This window comes from Scardinius erythrophthalmus, assembly GCF_964197995.2.
Source record: "Scardinius erythrophthalmus genome assembly, chromosome: 3".
Classification (NCBI taxonomy): Eukaryota; Metazoa; Chordata; class Actinopteri; order Cypriniformes; family Leuciscidae; genus Scardinius; species Scardinius erythrophthalmus.
The window spans coordinates 38,765,038-38,785,253 of record NC_138223.1 but is presented as its reverse complement, the minus strand read 5'-3'; the positions used below and the strand labels follow the sequence as shown (position 1 = coordinate 38,785,253).

The 20,216-nt window shown below is 36.8% G+C and overlaps 1 protein-coding gene across 1 annotated transcript in view; it reads right to left on the bottom strand.

The window, feature by feature from the left end:
- Nucleotides 1–6,036: 6,036 nt before the first annotated feature.
- The window catches only part of cfap58 (cilia and flagella associated protein 58), a 221,839-nt gene continuing 207,659 nt past the window's right edge, over nucleotides 6,037–20,216 (bottom strand). The window contains exon 18 of the mRNA XM_081360925.1: nucleotides 6,037–6,634. Coding sequence (XP_081217051.1) covers nucleotides 6,493–6,634 — 142 coding nt within the window. The 3' untranslated portion in view covers nucleotides 6,037–6,492. The remainder of the gene's footprint in view (nucleotides 6,635–20,216) is intronic.

Here is a 20,216-nt window from a genome sequence, read left to right as displayed (position 1 = left end):
ATACAAACACACTAAAAATGGTGTCAAAGAGATAAAACATCCATTAAAACGTGTCCTGTCCACCTCTAATCTGTCAATATTATTGTGTCAAATGCTTTATTATATTTCTAAAACTATACTGTAAACTGTTATAGACTAGAGCGTTTTTGTTGTAAAGGAAGGTGAGAGAAAGACAGCGAGAAAGAACAATATTATTCTCAGGAGTGCCATTTTTACATATTAACATACAACAGTTAATGACAAATAATGCATACTCCGAGAGCGCTCCACAAGATGTGTGTGATTGACCATCTGGATGCTCAATATTGATCAGGTGAATTAACGTTTTAAACAGCTTATTGTACAGGCAAGTTAATCGCCTCTCTAAACTGCTGCTGCATTACGCACACACACACACATAAGGAGTGAAGACATTTATTGTCAACACTGTTCTGTGATTTATCAATAAAATAGCTTAGAATCTGAAAAGTTCTAGCATATATTTCTTAGCAACTAAAACCTACAGCTTCACTATTAGTAGAGAGACGCTGCCAGGTAAAATTAATTTGCACTAATGCATTCGTATAAATGTAATCTTTACTGTGCTACTTTATATGTATCTGATTTAGAACGAGCAGAAATCTGTGAAAAACAGAACGACCCAAAGACAAAAAAAAAAAGTTATAAAAATAAGCTGTTATGTAGGAGCGCTGTGCACAAGTCAACCCGAGTTCGAGTGTCAGCTCGAGGGTCAGGCTTATTTGTTCATCAATAATGTCATCAGCGTCTTTAATCACATAAATGTCGACTTAAAGTCGTTCAACCCCTATCAAAATTGTCAATATTATATAATATTTATTTTTATTATTTATAGTCACAATGTGCGACATTTTCATGATCATATATTAATGCTATAAATATTACAACAATATAATACTATAAATAATGACAGATAATAATGTGTATATTTTTCATAATATGATTCATATATATATATATATATATATATATATATATATATATATATATATATATATATATTATTGTTTGAATTATTTTATATGATCATGAAAATGTGGCACAATATGACAACTAAATCAAGTCACTGACTAAATGTCCTGTCTTGTCACAAGTATTTAGGACACAAACTCAGACTTAAAATGTCACAAATGGCTTTTACCACAGAGCCCTAAGGGACATGGTGAAGGAAACAACTATGAGGTGGGAGGAAACATTGCCAATGCTTTTGCGTTCCACTGAAAAAATTTTGTGTTCTCTCTCAAAACTTTTGAAAGCAAACACAACGGTTTTGCGAGAGAATGCAAAATCAGACATATATATTTTTCCTCTCATATATTTTTCCATCACCATGTCCCTTTTGGGGTTCTGTACTTTCAATGCTCGAGAGACTGTCCAAAGTAATTCTGCATTTATATATTTATGCATATCATTATAACCATTAAAACAACTCAAAATCCCTTTCATGAAAGGCTAGAAAGTCAGCAAAGGCCGATTCTCCAGCAAGCCTGGCCTTGATCAAGCCATTTAACCTCAGGCTACTCCTGGGGGACCGTTCCTTGTCTTAACATGGCATTGCTCTATGGCGACGCTGCATGGAAGAGCATGAAGTGAGTTCCACTGGCCCCAGTTGTGTGCTGATAAATAATGAGTCTCAATTTTATTCCCCTGGGCTTCAAAGCGGCTTTACGGTTCCTTTCTCTCCCGGCTATCTTTACATCACAAGACCCAAAACAGATCTAGGCAAAACAGTCATAATGAAGCACAAAGAGATGAATGCTGCAATCATCAGCCACTGATAAATGACGGCCATATAGCCTACTTTAGATGGCAGCCACTGCGCTTTAACAAAATATAACATTTGATATAGACTTGGCAATAACAGTAACTGTTTTATGGCACATCTAGTCTCTTTAAAAGGTTTCAACACTTCAAAAGCGATTCCAGCTTCAACGGAGTAGAAATTTCCAATCTTTCCTCTGTAAAAGTGCTAATACATCAAAATATTAAAATACATTTGAAGACAGCTATTTAGACTCATGCTTTTTAAGCCAATTTGATCCAAAAACAACGGGGAAGGAAATCATAGAATGCCCAATTCTCTCATTCATCAATTTGCTTGCGTTACATCAGTCATTAAAATCCCCCTATAATAAAAGCATGATTAGTTTGGTCTGATCTTTCAGTCGTACAATGCATATTAAAACCTGAAACTCTCAAATTACACTTGACATTTCATACTGTTCAAGTGACTCATCAGTCAGTAATCTGCCAAACAGAACTGAGCAACCTGTCAACAATGGCTCTTTTTTCAAAATCTAGTGAGCTATCTATGTAGGCAGACTTTTAAGGCATCAAAGGCTCGCTTCCAACACGAAGACTGTTCAAAAGGTAGGCAGCATGATTGTGTTGCCTTCTGTAACAAAAGCTCAGGCAGAGAAAATGTTAAAGAACCCAAGTGCAAGTGTTCGAAACCAACAGTACAAAGCAAAGAGTCACAAATATCAAACTACAAACAAGCAACCAGAATAACCCAAAGAATACACGATTCACCAAATCAATACAAGCACATGCAAGTACAACACTACACAGAGCATATATATATATATATATATATATATATATATATATATATATATATATATATATTTGTGTGTGTGTGTGTGTGTGTGTGTGTGCGTGGGGGGGGGGGGGGGTACATAGATATTCCCATTTATCTCAAAGGCATATCCTCAACTAATGGATGCCATCTCTGAAGCACATGGCCTTCATGCTGCCATCTTTATTTGTTCACAGGCACTCAGTTACACCAGAAACATCATGTGACTAATTATTTTGGAGGTGCAAGGAAAATGACATCATGGCAATGCTGATTGGCTGATGACACCACAAGCACTGAAAAGGCCTTAAAGAGATGGTTCGGAGTAAAATCAACCTAGGGTCCTTTGCACCATGACCTCGAGCCAAACACCTCCCCAGAAGCCTTTTTTCCCTTGGTTGAACATTATTAAAGTTAGAGCTTATTTAGAGAAATCAGCCGAATGGCTTAGTGCAGCGAGTGGAAAGTTTGTAAGTACATCAGGAGTTTATTTAAATAACACTTGCCTGATGGCTCATGTTACCGCTAACCCGGAAGTCAAAGTCACTTCCGTGATTTGGGAAAAGCCCGTAAAAGTCCAGGCAGAAAGCGATGCATAGGGATGTAGTGTAACGACGAATTATTATTTTTTCCGAAGTGTTGACAACTTAGTGTTAACTAATAATTGTTGCAAACTGGTACTACCAACAAAATATTAGTGCATTCCTGGAACTGGGTGTTGTTACACTACATCCTTGGCTCGAGGTTATGGTGCAAGGTTAGGTTGATTTTACTCCGAACCATCCCTTTAACTATAGCATCAACTTAATACTTTCAAGAATCCTTAATAATATGGGTATGAGTACATGTCTACTTTGATATAATGCAATGTTGAAATGTATATTCTTGCAAAACAACTTATGTTGTCAGAACAGACCTCTACTTTTGAATGGCCAGCACAAAAACATGATTTTGACAGCATAATGATACTGTGATTCAGGGGCGCTGCAAAAGGGGGGGAAAGTTAGGACGATTCTAAGGGCCCTCACACTTTTGGGGCCCCCAGAGATAGATTTTTTTAATGGAATGGGTGCAGTAGGGGGCCGAATCTCATATTCTTTCATAGAGCCCAAAATCTCTAGCGGTGCCCCCTGCCTGCAGGTGCTAAATGCGAATACTAAACTTCCAAAGTGAAGGTAGATATTAGGGCTGGGACGATACACCTGTCTCCCGATTCGATACTATCATGATACTTGAGTGCCGATACAATATGTATTGCGATTTATTTAATTTCTAATTTTATTTAAATTCAATTTTTTTAACACTAGGCCATCAGGAAAAGTTAAATCATACACTTATACAGACTGTGCATTATGTATAAGATGAGTCATATTTACAAAAACAAATCATCACATATTTCTGACTTTTATTTCAGAAGCATCATACAATACTACATTCTCTTGAATAAATGATTCAATAACAAATACATTTTTTAACAGTCACTTGTCGCCAACTAGTGGCGAAACAATGTAATAGATGCGTTATTTTAATACTGTTTGTGAAGCTGTTTCATGACAACTCTCTCCGGGTCAGCGGCAGCGCCAGCGCGAATGTTGCGATATGATTTTGTCAAAGTTTAATAGACAGACGAATTGAAAGAATGCGTGGGTGTTTGAATCGAGATCACAGTCTTTTAAAGATGAATCGTGCAGCTCTATTGTCTTATCTCTCCCTCAGCGTATGAGTAGCGTGAGGGCTTTTCAGTGCTTTCAGTCTCATGTCTCTTCCACGCGTCTACTTGGGATAATACGTCACTTTAACACTCATAGATAATGACACATTTCATCCTCTGTTGGAACGAAAGTGGCTAACTTCTGTCAACCTCATCTATAAGCAATGACAAAAATAAAGCAATTGAATTTGAATTAATATCGATTCTGGAATAATCAAATCGATTTTAGACTCGCGAATAGATTTTTTCTCCCAGCCCTAGTAGATATACACATGCTAATGAGAGCAAACAAGGAACAGGAGTAAAACAAAGAGGACTAGGCCAGGAACAAGGTCACAGAACAAGACACTTTCAAAATAAGAGCATGCAGCAGAGACAGAAGACATCAGGAGATCTAGCGACCCCTACTGTCTGCTAAAGAAAGGCCTATGAAGACATTAAAAACAAGCTTAAAAATAAATAAAACCCACCAGTGGTGGATAAAGCAAGGGGTCATGACGGAGACTACACATAAATACTGAAATATATAAATAAAAATAATTCAGTCCACATTAAAATTTACTTTTTATCCAATATTTGTGTTTTTATATTCTTATTAGGGTGTCTTGTCAATAGCTTAGCAACACGCTAATGCTAAACTTGATCGAAAACAGTTCACTATTACTACATTAAAATGGACTCTGCATTAGAGTATTTTGATGTAAGCTTACTTGCTTATTTATGCTTTTTAAAAAATCTTAACATCAGCTTAGCAACATGTACACCTTTATTTAAATTAGTAAATAATAGTTCAGTCTTGTTTAAAAAATACTGTTCACTCAATATTTGCGTGTGCTGAGTATTTGAATGCTCATTAGTGTAAGCGTGTTTGCTTATAGGAACATCTTGTCATTAGCTTAGCAACATGCTAAATACAAACCTCTATTGAAATCAATAAAAACTGTTGTCATATTAAAAAATGTACTGTTTACCTAAAACTTGTGTGTGCTGTTTTGTGCATATTAGAGTATTTTGCTGTAAACGTATTGATTTATTTATGCTTATTAGAATATCTTGTCATTAGCTCAGCAACATGCATTTATCTGCTTATTTATGCATTAAAAATGTAGCTACTTTATACTAGACCTACGGAGACCCTAAAGGGACATGGTGATAAAAAAAGAGATGATTTAGGAAAAAAAAAAATATTTCAATGCTTTTGCTTGCAAAATCTTTGCATTCGCTTACAAATAACTCACAGGTTTTGTGGGTGAAAGCATAGTTTCTCAGGGGAAATGCAAAACATTTGCGAGAGAATGCAAATGCATTGATTTTTCTTCCCATCTCATATTTATCACTATGTCCCTTTAGGGGCTCCGTAGTATACCCAATATTTGTGTGTGCTATGTATTTTTATACCTATTAGAGAACATCCTATCATTTGTTTAGCAACATGCTAATGATACACTAATGAAACCAATAAAAATAGTTCTTAATTTTAGTTCTAAAATGATAAATTCTTATTTAGAATATGAATAGAATATGTGTGCTTGGTGTATTTTTATGCTTATTAGAACACATCATTAGCTTACCAACATGCAAATCTGTGCACATTATGTGAGGAAGTGAAAAATACTATTTATATGATGCAAAGAGCTGAGCGTTCCAAATCAGTTAGTGAGGTTTCGTTTCAGATAGAAAGCTGCTCATGTAGGAAGTTGACAGCAAGTGATTCAATACACTAGGTTTTGGAATAGAGCCGATGTGGTTTTATGTCAGAAAAGGCTTAGAAGCAATTACAGTGTATTGGCTCACAGAACCACCAGAATAAAATGCATTGCACATACAAAAATCCCACATTCCAAAAAGACAAAAACAAAAACGTAACAGAGTGTTGAGGATGGTGACAAGTACACAGTGTCATATATTACACAGCAGTCAACAGCAGACTAGAAAACAAGAGTGCACTACATCTGAGAGAGACAGAGGACTAGAGAGGCAAATAGAGATTGTGTTTGTGTGTGTGAGTGTTTAGTGCAGAATGAAACAGAAAATTCTCAGTGAAAATAACAGACTTTATTTTATTCCAGAAGGCAAACTGACTTTAGTGCATTGCTGACTGACAGACCTGAATAAACAGAAGAATATACGGTCTATCAGGAGGCGATGATGAGTGAAGAGGGTCCTCGGAGGATTCGGGTGGGCATCAGGACTGCTGTTCCAGGGCTTGAAGTGTCATCCTGTTGTGCTGCTTAAAACTGAAGCCCCCTCCAGTGAATCTGGGGCCGTCCGGACGCTGAGGCTGAATCACAGGCTGTCCTGCCGCCGAGAGATTTCGCTCCTTCTCCCTGCAGAGATGACAGAGAGCAAGACGCACGGTTAGGGGTCGTACACAGGAAGTGTTCTTGAGTTCTGTCGGAATTTGTCCATTCACACATGCATCAGATTTGCGTGTTCGTTTTATCAGCGCCTAGCACAGTTAGGGTCACATTTTAACACCGCTATCTTGAAAAATCTATTTTGAAATGTAATTTTGAAAAATTATATACACTTCGATAAATAAGAAAATACATAAATCAATTTGATTGTGTGTGTCTAGCCTCAGAATGAGTGTTTCTGTGAATTGCTTTGGATAAAACTATCTCCTATTTAACAGCTGGCTAGTTTTATTTTTCATACTTTTAAATCTGAACATAATATTTCATATTTTCTATTCATTTTAAGTTTTTTAAATGAATTTTCTTCTGCTCACCAAGGCTGCATTTTTTTGATCAAATATACAGTAAGCAGCAATATTGTAAAATATCATTACAATTAAAAATAAATGTTTTCTATTTTAATATAATTTAAAATATATATTTTATTCCTGATCAAATCTGAATTTTCAGCATCATTACTCCAGTCTCCAGTCATGATCCTTCAGAAATCATTCTAATCCTGATTTGCTGCTCAAGAAACATTTCTTATTATCAGTGTTGAAAACAGTTTTTGATGCTTAAAGGGGTGGTTGATTATGATTTCACTTTTCTAACTTTAGTTAGTGTGTAATGTTGCTATTTGAGCATAACAACATCTGCAAATTTACAACGCTCAAAGTTCAAAGCAAAGGGAGATATTTTCTTTTAAAGAAATTGCTTTTTAAGGACTAAAACAAACGGCTGGTAGGGACTACACGACATTCCACCCGGGTTAGTGACATCACTAACCCTAAAATTTACATAAACTCGCCCCCGGGAACACGATTTATAGATTATAAGACAGAATATGCTAATCAATGACTAGAAGATAACTACACATAAGCTACATAAGTTCACCAACTAACCATTCAGAAATGTTGTTTACATGTTGTCACTTCTTCTCGAGTCTCTCCATCATTGTCTGACTCCGGTTTGAACATAAAAGGCTAAACATTTTCAGTGCATGTCTGTGTGAGGTAAAAGGACACGAGCTCTTGAAGCTCCGCCCACTGTGCCGGGAGCAGCAGCTCATTTGCATTTAAAGGAACAGACACAAAAACGGTGCATTTGTGACAACTTTAACATGCTATATAAAAATATCTGTGGGGTATTTTGAGCTAAAACTTCACATACACACTCTGGGGACATCAGAGACTTATTTTACATCTTGTGAAAAGGGTATTATACCACCCCTTTAATATTTTTGTGGATTCTTTGATGAACAGACAATTCAAAAGAAGATTGTCTACTTGAAATTTAAATCTTTCATTATAAATATTATAAAAGACTTTACTGTCATATTAGATCAATTTAATGCATTCTTGCTGAATAAAAGTATATATAGAGTCAAAATAAAATAAAATAGAAAATTTAATTAAATAATAAATAAAAACAGAAAAATACATAAAATTGCCTTAAGACTGCTTCATGTGAAAATATATGCAAATAATGTAAACACATATGCATTTTAAGTTTAAAAAGGCATCCAGTTAAAAATAGTTCAACACTTATACAGTGCTTCAATGTTCGTTTTAAATCCTGAATGAACCAAACAAAAGAAGAGAGCCGTGGAACAAGCATCTTGAGTGTAACAGGCGTTTACAGAAGCTCCTGTAGCATTAATGTCTTAATTATGGATAACTAGTGACAAGTTGTTAAAACATGTCTTGAGACCTTGAGACGTTCCACTCCGTCTAACTGCAGTTAAACGCAAGAAAGCATCCTGAGTGTACGACCCCTTAAAGTGCAGAAAGATGCACGGACGGCTGGTTTTTGCATTATAATCCCGCAGATAAACATCCACTGAGAGGTGAAGTAGCACACATCTAAACAAATCACAAATATATCAAGCGACGCACGCAAACTCGCATTTAGGTACACTTTCTCTGTCCTTTTCTAGCTTACGCTCCTGTCTAACACCTACACACAAAAGATCCACACACTCTTTCCATTTCCCAGAAGAAAACATCTGTTACTATTCAGCTCGCTTTCAACTGTGCTCCAGTCATCAAGAATCTCTCATTCAAAACACTATAATTCCAGAACCTCTCAAACACACACACACACACACACAAACACACACACACACACACACATACACACACACACACACACACACACACACACACACACACACACACACACACACACACACACACACACACAAACAAACACACCGCTCACTTACATTGTTTGTCCAATACCAAATGCCATCAATTATATTCACTGACTGTGTAATGCAATTTCACAGAGGGGCCGATGAAATAATTTGGCAACAAGCTTTAAACACGAGCAAACACACAGCTCGTCCAACATTTGGAAAACAAAAATGCTGCGAGTAAGATGAAATACGTTGATTCTTGGATGTGGCTCTCGACATCTGTGAACGAGCTTTGACTGAAACTCTCTGTGCTTGACAAGTAGTGTCATTGTCATCTGGAACAAACGGCTTCTGACAATCCGAGGATCGACATGATGATTAACAACACAGATCCTCGACCAGTAGAAGGGAAGGGATTTGCTCGGCGAAGTCATTATGAATTAGGAAATTACAGGTTTTATTCCTTTTACCTGGGGTGAATTGCCATATATAAAACGATCCCTTTAAATGGTGTCTAATAGCAGTTTGTCGCTGGTTTTTATCCTGCTGAAACCCTGCTTTTATCGATGGCCTTCATCTTTTACATCACAAGCAGACTTGTTGACAGACGCTTGAGCTCACAGGTCTTCCTCGGTGTCAGAGCTGCACACTGACTCGACAGTATTTCCAGCTCTGAATGCGGCGCACTTGAACTAGTTGCTGATATCAGAGAGTCACAGCTGTGCAGCAGGTTAACCGTACATGTCCACTGGTGCGGACTCGAGCGTGCCTTTCCAATGCATTCTCTGTTGGAGCTGACTCACGCAGGGGATTATGGGATAGACAGCGGGAATGGGGGTGAGGACGTTAAAAAGTCGAGAAATGCTAGAGATGGTGGGTGTCAGCCAATTGCTGTGAGAGGAAGGCTGTGAATTCTGTCATAAGCATTTCAAAAATCTGTCTGGGGCTACATTAATCCGGATAGATTTAGAGTTTTCGTTTCAAAACGCTCTCCTTCCACACTAGCATTTTCAAGAGTTTTCCAAAAGTTTCTCATCCACACTGAAACGGCGAAAAACGCTAAATTCACCTTACAGCGTATGCGTAAACCCCAAGCGGCAACCTTCCGGTCTCTCTCTTAAAGGGTAACTCTCGCCAAAATGCAACCTACACTCTCAGAAAAAAAGGTACAAAAGCTGTCACTGTGGCGGTACCTTTTCAAAAGGTACACCTTTGTTCCTAAAGAGTGCATTTAAGTCCCTCAAAGGTACATATTGGTACCAAACGTGTACATATTGGTACCAAACGTGTACATATTAGTACCTAAATGGTACTAATATGTATGGCACTTTTAAGTTTGACCGTATTTTCGGTCAAATTGCCTTTTGAACGGGAGTGCTTGGGGCACTTCTATGATAGCATCAAAAATCGCTATTTTTAAAACACTAAGAAGGCTCGACACAACATGAAACTTTGCTCAAAGTATCACCAGGGGCTCTACACATGAACTCGAGCATTGACAACATTGTTTGTGTGCACAGAGTTCACTAAAAAGAAAGATATATATATTTTATTATTTACCAAGATCACAATTTTTAAATTAAATCAAGATTTTGGTGGGGACCTTAAAATCTAGTGGTGATTAGTGATCCTTATTGCCAAAAAAGCATAATGATTATTTGTACATACAAAGATAAGCTAATATATTTAATGTGCTTTCATATATTTAATATATTTAAACCTTAAGATATTCAATGAATAAGCACATACAGTATAAACCCATGAAGAAGAAAAAAACATCTAATTTTTAAGTGTACAACAAGTGTGGTAAATTGGTCTACAGCATACAAGAAATTGAAAAGGACTGACACAAACAGTCAATATTTTTGTCTGTTTTGAATAAAACACTGCTTTGAATCATTATGGCCCAATTTAACACCTGTTTATTTGTTTCTCTGGGGAAAAACAAGGTGCACCGCAGTGTTCCCGCTCTCCCATGGTCTTTAATTATACGATGGCCCTCCATCACGTTAATCTCATCTATTGTTTATGAAACGCATGATTCATTAATTGCCGGTAATAAATCAATCAGCATGTTTAGCAGAGCTGTAATAATAGCCAATGAAAGTTTAAAAATGAGTGAGTTAGGAATCAGGACATGACCATATTATATGGAATTATGCAGAAAGCAGTTACATTACGTGCAGAGTTTATTCAATACGTCCCCATGCCGGCAGGAATAATAAAGTGGAAGATATGATTATTTGCCTGTCTTTCAAATCAGTCAGCTCACTCCATCTGGCTGATTATACGTCCCCTCTACCACAGTAATTCAATTATGATCTATAGTTCCACGTAGGCAGGCGGAAAGAGAGAAACAGAGAATAAAGTAAAGAGAAGGAGGGAGGGAAGAATGGCCGCTCTAGAGATTATAAATCAATAACAGATGGTGATTTGTGTGTGTGGTTGGAATGTGAAGGTTTTAAATCTTAAGGAGCAGTGAATATTCCCCTCATACCTTTTTACATTTCTTTTCATCAGCAGAATATCTTCCACCAAACACTTTTCTTTCTCCATACAGCTCAACCTGTGCATGTCCTTTCACTCAAAATATTCTGTTAAATATTTAAAGATGGGAGCACTTATATTGTTGGCGCATATTATTATCTTATTATTCCTAGATAGATAATGGATTCATTAAGCAAAATCTCTAAAAAAAAGCTCTCAAAAATGTTCTGCTGCAGAATATAAAAAAAAACAAAAAAAAAAACATGAAATATATCTAAGAATGTGCATGCTGGTAATTTTGAGTCGTCTACAAATAAATCAACCGAGCTTGTGTAGTTGAGATGGATTGGGTTCCATTTGTGCTATGTATTTAACATGTATGCCAAAAATAAATAATTATATATTATTTTCAATAAAATGACCTAATAATTAATTTAAAAACCGACACCCCATAACACCAACAATTTTTTTTTGGTAGCTGATTTTAAGGACTCTTATTTTGATGTTCTTTTGTCTTGTTTTGCCTGTGTTCAGTTCCTGTTTCTTGTGTTTCCATCGCGGTCTTGTTAGTTGCCATAGTTATTCATGCTTCATTGATTAGTGTTTCACCTGTTACTCATCATCTTATGTATTTAAACCCTCAGTCGTCTTCAGTTCTTGGTCTTGTGAGTAAGTTTCATGCAGGTGTTTTATGTTTCCTAGTGTTCTGTTAAGTATGTTTCCTAGTGTTAACATTTTACTTATACATTATTCAAATCAAAAGTTGTATCTGTTAATAATGAATGTAATATTTAACAGACCTGGGCTAGCATGAACTAAAAAATGAACTGTTGTATTTTTATTAAAGTCCCCTGTGGTGTAAATCAAGCTTTTAATGTTGTTTATGTGTCTATGTGGTGTTTTAATATGCTTGAAGACAAACCATGTGCAAATTCATAAGTCAACACAATTGCTGAGTATTTTCTCCTTAAAACTGCATTGAACCAAAGACAGTCTCAAAAACACGGTTTGAAATCGCTGGTGTTTCTGACGTCACAAACGTTTTTATAACCAATCGAGTCAATATGTGATCGTCAACGAGTGGATCTCTGAGCTGGTGTGAGTGGAGGTGGGGCTAATTTGCATATTCATAGAACAGCGTATACTAAATGAGGCAAGGGTGTAGACTTAAATTCAAGCTTTTTTTCCAAGGAAAAAAACTTACATATGTAATTTTGGTGATCAAAGATGAGTTTTAAGGGATAAAATGATTGACTACAGGGGGACTTTCACTAACGTAAACAAATATTTAAAAAATATTATAACAAATGCATTCGTCACTGTTTTTGTTAGTTATTTCATTAACTACCGTTAACTATTAAGACCTTTAGTGTTACCAAATAGTTTAAACAATTGCAATCAGTCTCCAGGTACCACCACACAATTCCATTCGGTGCTGCTAGTAGCAAAGGAATTATAGCATATTTAATCACAATCCTGTGTGCTTTTCTAATAACACCGTTGACCTTGCTGGTTCCGTTGCCATCACGAAATTCTACAAGCCTCCTTGCAAAACACATAACAAAGAAGCAACCACTCCTGTATCAAGGACGTGACCGATCCAGCTGTATGAGGTCAGAACAAGACCTCTCATACCGGAGAGCAATTACACGGCTCTCCACGTAGCAGAGGGCTTCAATCCAGCAGACATCGCAACGTGCGCCTACTTCAGGAGAGACGTTTTCATATATACTATGGTTTTTCCACTTCCAGAGGTCTACAACCTTCACATAATCCAACGCTGGTGGCAGTTTAATATAGTATTGAGAGTGTTCATGTTTTGCGTGAGCAATCTAACCTTGCTCATGTTTCAGGATTGAAACATTTTCTGGCATTTTAATCAAGTTTGCAGCAATCCAACTTATTATTTTTCCTTCTCAACTAATTTAATGTCTTTGTGTGTGTCAATGTAAGCAAATCTCCCTTTACAAATAAAATATTTGAAACCGATCCCACTTTAAATTAACTTCACAGAGACGTCAAACAGATCTCTAAAGTCCAGGCAAACAGCCAAACAAATGATTCCTCTTTGAACATCATTGGGAACGTTTCCATCTACTATCAACTGAATACTAATGTAATCAATGTCAATGTCAGATAGACATTGAAAGCTGCTGTCTGTGGAAAGCAATTTCTCCACAGTGCTCAACAGAGGATCATTTGCATTATGTTTTGGCACAAAAACACAGACTTAACTGGAGGTTGTTCTAGACAGACAAAAAAACATCTCACCATCTTTCACTTAATCTCACTCAGCTTTTTTTTACATCCCTCCCATGAGACCATGATCTTTATTGTAATGGCCTAAAAGTGGCTACAGTCACATCCATGACTCAGCGAATAGCTAGAGCAGGGTTTAAGTAAACTACTCCTTAACCACAAGACTTGGCTAAATACCAAGGTTCCTTCCCTAATTAAAGTGCAAGATGCTGCTTTTCAATCTAGAGACAGTATAGAGACTGTATGGTTAGATACAGTATGACTCACATTAATGTCACAAGAGGACAGATTCCCCCAGCTGAGACTGGTTCCTCTCAAGGTTTTTCCGTCCATTACCTAAACGGATGACATTCGCCACAGTCACTGGAGACTTTAAGACATTAAGGCATGGTTTGCTGCTTTCAAACTACATACCTGTATATTGTGAAAATGTGCTATACAAATACACATAAATTGACCTGACCTTAATGCTAGTCCAAAAATAAAGACCCAATCCTGCCATCCCAAATAAATATAAAACTTTCAAGAAATCTACACATATAAAATAATCATTCCTATGTAATGGTTTCAAGAGGTTTTTTTTTTTTACCTGTTTTGTCTTTTTTCTTGAAATAAAACGTTTTAGTCTACACTAGCAAAGATGACATCAAAGCTAACAGATATGGATTCAAAATCACAAAATCTACAGTCAAAGATTACACCATCTCACATGCCATGTAGAAAGAAGAATACAAAAAAAAGGTCAAGGCTGGTTAGCATATTCCATAGCCAGTTAGCAACTTGTAGATGTTGCAACCAACATCAAAACCACAAATATTTCATTATAGTAGATGTTTCACCAGTGTTTGATAGGGTGAAATTGACTTTTTTCCATATTTTTTATTTCACATTGGCATGAAACACAACATGCAACATCTTTTGTACATCCGAGGTTAACTCTGTTTGCATCATTGAATCATTTTCCTGTTATCACTGTAAAGCTGCATTGAAACAGTCTGTATTGTATAACGCGCTATATAAGTAAAGATGACTTGACTTTTCTTTCTGATAGTGATGTATATCCCAGTATAACAGCTTCTTAATTGAGGTTCATTGTTCATGGGGCATTATCGTTTTGATTTAAGATTACGATAGCACACGCATTATATTGATGCACGGATAAATTATTTAAATAATATACACGGCAACATAAAAAGAAGCAAGAAGTGTAATTTTTTCATGGTAACTAAGTTGTGCGTTTTAATTTTTGTTTTATTTCTGCTTTTTGACACAATAATCGTACCAAGCATAACTCTAATACATCTCACTAAATGATGTTTTATTAACAAAGTTCGGGAGGAGCACGTTCAGATAATTAACACAAGTGGAGAGCACTCAGCAATCAATGGAAAGAGGTATATATACACTCAGCAGTCTCACCTCAATCCATTGACAGTTTAGCAGCATCCCCCCACCACTCCTTCTCCACGCTTATAGTCCTAAACACTTACATACGGGGGGAGTACTCTGGGTTCGGGCGGAACTCCGAGCTCGGAGCCCTCCCCCCGGACAGCACCCCAAATACGCATTAAACTTTACCCCCTCAAATTGTATGTAAGTGTGAACTTGTGAACGCATGAATGATGGTTAAACAAAGAAGTTAAATATATCATCGCTGCAAGGCAGAAACCTTTTTAGGAATTTGAAAGCATTGTCGAAGTTGATATTGTGGCTTTATATGTGGTCAGACACTTGCATTTATCATTATATTATTAACATTTTACCAAAATCAAGTTCAAATGGAGTGACGAGGTTTTTGACCAGCGGATATCGGAGAATTTTGGGCATTACGTTTCCATCAACTTGAAGATAATAAAGTTTACTGTAGCTATGTGGGCGCTCAGTTTTTTCTGTCATTTGGCAAAAACATCATGGAGTTATGAGGTTTAGTCACAAGCTCTTTTTAATACTTTTCATTGGTTGGATATTTGCACAACCCACAGATAAACGTAAAGGGTGACCAAAAGTAATGATATATGAGAAAAATAAAAATGACGAAATATAGAGATACGAGGTTTCGCCCGCCGCAACGATATTTATACAATCCACATATAAAAAATATGTTAAGTTGATCAGATTTACACAAGAACAGTCCTGTGGCGATGTTGTCAAGTGGCTTTATTTGCAAACCCACAATGTGCATGTCACACGGACTATCGCTCAGAGATTTTTATAAACATGAAATCAAATTTTTATGGCTGTTGACAGCTGAATTAATCACAGAAAAGGTGCACTTGCATAGTGGGAACTAACAAAACTGTGGCATCTGTAAGTTTAACAAGGAAGAAATTCTCATTCAAAACCTCCCGACTTTGCTCTCAACCAAACCTCCACAAGATATTTCCAGTCAGTAAGCGCTCACTCAACTATGAGCCAAGAAGTTATTCCTGAAGGTTTGTATTTGCGTATTTGCGTATATGCACGCTGAGTGTTTCTGCACCTTGTCTCGCTTGATCAACTCTCATTACTGCCTCGTTTGCATCACACCTCATAAACATTGCTACCGATGCTGCCCGTCTCATTCGCTACCCAGAATGCAATAATCCACATGTCCTCATTTGCATGCAATTTATTGTGAACTTGTCAGCACCTTGCTTGCCTCCTGTCTATTCTCTCATTTCAAATGAAGGCATCAAGACCCCATCGCTCATCGCACGTCATCTGAAACAGAGAATTTACAAACCAAGCCAGCTGTGATTACATTTCTCTCGGTTCCGTACAGCAAGCAAGGGGGGAAAAGTCTGAAAATGAATGATTTGATGACAGGCAGCATTAAAGATCCAGTCTGAAAGTTAAAATGATTTGTTTGCTTTGCAGTGGTTAGCGAAATATTGATGGCTTGTAATAAAATGCTGTCTAGGGACACAGAGCCGTTAATTGACACCGCCAGTTTAGTTCTTCGGGTCAATTTTAGCTCTGCTGAGCTCTAATTTAAAATAAATCTTTTGGTATCATTATTTCACTGTCCCAAAACCCCAAAATTCAAAACAAAACAAAAACATCATATAACATTTAGAACATCAAGCGGTGCCATTAAAATATTCTTAATTGCTATCGATTTCTTGTGTTTTGTAGTTCTGACATTTATTGTGAACAGCTTTCGTTTCTATGGAAGAGAGAGAAAAAAGTATGGACTATTTCAATGTGTGGTCTCTTAGGTTTTAATCAATCAATTAATTGGGGGTGTGGAAGAAATGTTATCTTTAAGATGTGTATGACCATCACACGACAGGAAAAGAGCACACACAAACCTTATTCTAATATGGAATTGCATTGGAATGGTGACAGGAGGGCCTCCACTCAAGGATAAAATATGACGAACAAGTCTAAGAATGTTTGGTTGAAAATACCATCATTGGCCTAGAAAGATAACATTCTGGGAGTCAAGACTATAAACGAGAAAGGATGTCACACTCTGCAGCCACACTGTGTGACTGCTGACCTTTTCTTGCAAGAAAATAAACATCATCAAAGACAATTGGAAATGTGTCTCTTATTCAGAGATATAATTTTGTTTGCCACAGGAGAAAAAAGCTTGAAGCTTATTACGTGCTTTCCCTGGAGAGAGGAAGGAAGCAAACAGTGTGTATTTGCTTTGCTCTCAAACCTGTTCTTTATGGTTCTATAAATGTAGTATAAAAATAACATTCGACTGACTATTAATCCCGTGTGAGGTACCACGCTTCAATATGAAATGAAGGCTTAGTCACTCACTCCCCTTTTGATTATTTATTGCAATATTTAATTTGCACTTAAAGGGTTAGTTCACCCAAAAATGAAAATTCTGTCAGTAATTACTCACCCTCATTTTGTTCCAACCCCGTAAGACCTTCGTTCATCTTCTCGAGTCTTTTCACATAGTGTTTAAGCGTAGCGCGTGTTGCACGTCACCACGTAGGCTCACTATTGGCCGATGCGGGTCATGTGTGTGATACGTGGTGACGTGCAACACAGACTCGCTACGCTTAAACACTACGTGAAAAGACTCGAGGCCCAGAGAGAAGGAAATGAAAAGTGGAATAAAGTCGTTATTTTTGTTTGTTTTTGCGCACAAAAAGTATTCTCGTCGCTTTATAAACTTAAGATTGAGCCACTGGAGTCACTTGTGGCTCTTAACAAACACACCCAAATTAACTTCGGTTAAAAAGGCGTATAATAATTTGGGTAAATGTGTAAGCTAGATGTATGCTTTTATAATAAATTGTCTGTCTATCTATCTATCTATCTATCTATCTATCTATCTATCTATCTATCTATCTATCTATCTATCTATCTATCTATCTATCTATCTATCTATCTATCTATCGTAATAATGTATGATTTGCAAAAATGAAAACTGCTGCTTCTTTGTAGATGAGAGAATCAAAGTGCATTCGCGTTGTGCACACACTACATTGATTATTGCCAAGCATGCGCCCTTAAAATAGCATATGAATAACATGTGCAACGCGCCACTGACTTTAAACAATTTTTTCCTGGTTAGTAGCGCAATTGTTTTCTAAACCTGCAAAATAGCATGAAGGAACGTTTGCGCTGGAACACGCCTCCTCTTTGCGCTGAACCACCCCGGGGAGCGCAAGTGTATTTCTTAGTTAACCGACGTGCTTCTGTGGAGGGAAAAGCGCGCTTTGCGCGGGTGCAAAATAGGAATGATACATGTGTCGGTGTACAAAGTCAATTGCGCTGGGTGCAAGATAGGGCCCATAGTGTCTTAGAAGCTTATGGAGGAGTGAGCCAGCTCTCAGATTTAATCAAAAATATCTTAATCTGTGTTCCGAAGATGAACGAATGTCTTACGGGGTTGGAACAACATGAGGGTGAGTAATTACTGACAGAATTTTCATTTTTGGGTGAACTAACCCTTTAAATGTCCAATGAGGAAAGGAAATTTGTAGGGGGCCACTAATGGAAATAATGGCACTTAACAGCATTATTCTAGTCTTCCCCTATATCAGGGATAGACAACTCCGGTCCAGGAGGGCCACTGTCCTGCAGAGTTTAGCTCCAACCCTAATTAAACACACCCGAACAAGGCAATCAGTGTTTTCAGGATTACTAAATAGATACAGGCAGGTGAGTTTTTATCAGGGCTGAAGCTAAACTCTGCAGGACAGTGGCCCTCCAGGACCGGAGTTGTCTATCCCTGCCCTATATAGTTGTTTAGTGTTGTTTTTATTGAATCATTTCATGCTGAGATGTTTTCTTGTAGTCTTTCTGGATGTTTGTCATTTAAAAAGTTTACTCTTTGTGCTTATTGTAATGCTTTTTTTTTTTTTTTTTGCATTTTTAGCCTCCATTTCTTGTATTTGTATGCTACAGTATACAATTTCATTATTATTATTATTATTATTATTATTATTATATTGTAGTTATTTTGTATTATTATTAACTCTACAATCCACATTGCAACAATATAATGTACAGTAACACTTTAAAATAAGGTTCATTAGTTAACAACCTTAGTTAACATGAACTAAGAATGAACAATAATTCTTCAGCATTTATTAATCTTTGTTAATATTAATTTTAACATTTACTAATATGTTATTAAAATCAAAGGTTGTATATGTTAACATTAGTTAATGCACTGTGAACTCACATTAACAAAGATTAATAAATACTGTGACAAATGTATTGCTCATGGTTATTTCATGTTAGTTAATACATTAACTAATGAACCTTATTGTAAAGAGTTACCCAATGTAATTATACTTTCTGTTCTGAGCATGTGATGCATTGGTCAAGTCAAGTCACCTTTATTTGTTATAGTGCTTTATACAATAGAAATAGTTTGAAGCAGCTTCGTAGTAATAAACAGGAAAGTAGTAGAATTAATGATGCAAATATAAAACATGAGACAAACTCAAGTTCCGTAGTAAAGCAGCTGTAGCAAGATAATAGTGTCATTATTCGGCTCAATTCAGTTCAGTCTTGACTCAGTTCAGTTCAATAACTGTGTAAAGTTCATTCATTATGAAACAAGTTCAATTCAGCTCTAAGCAGCTCTACTGAAGACAATAGTGTCGCTATTCAGCTTCAGCCAGTTCAATACTGATTAAATTCAGTTCAATAACAGTGTTGATGTTGCAAACTTCGAAAAAAGAAAAAACTAATTGATTCAGGTATAAGGGAGAAGACAATAATGTCATTATTTAGCTCAGTTCAGTTCAAGTATTGTTCTCATCCGATAGCATTAGTGCAGTCAAATCAGTAATATTGCTGAAAATTAAGTGCTCCCAACTAAGCAAGACAAAGGTGACAGGCAAGGAACCAAAATTCCATCAGTTGACAGAAATGGAGAAAAAATACCTTAGGAGAAATCAGGGGAGCAGCTCTTCTCAGGACTAGATGACCTACATTGGTCCACTGTGAGGGCATCAATTTGATAAAGTCATCGATGCAATGAAAAAAAATGCCTGTACATCAGATACTGAAACCCTTCTTCAAAATACAGACAAATGGGAAGATACTAGTTGTTTTTCAGAGACACCTCCAGGGTGATATTAGAGTAGGTTTGTATATCATTCATGTCTGTGGGTGGCTAGCTTAGTCCTGACATGGCACAAGCTCGCCAAGCCTTCATGTTTC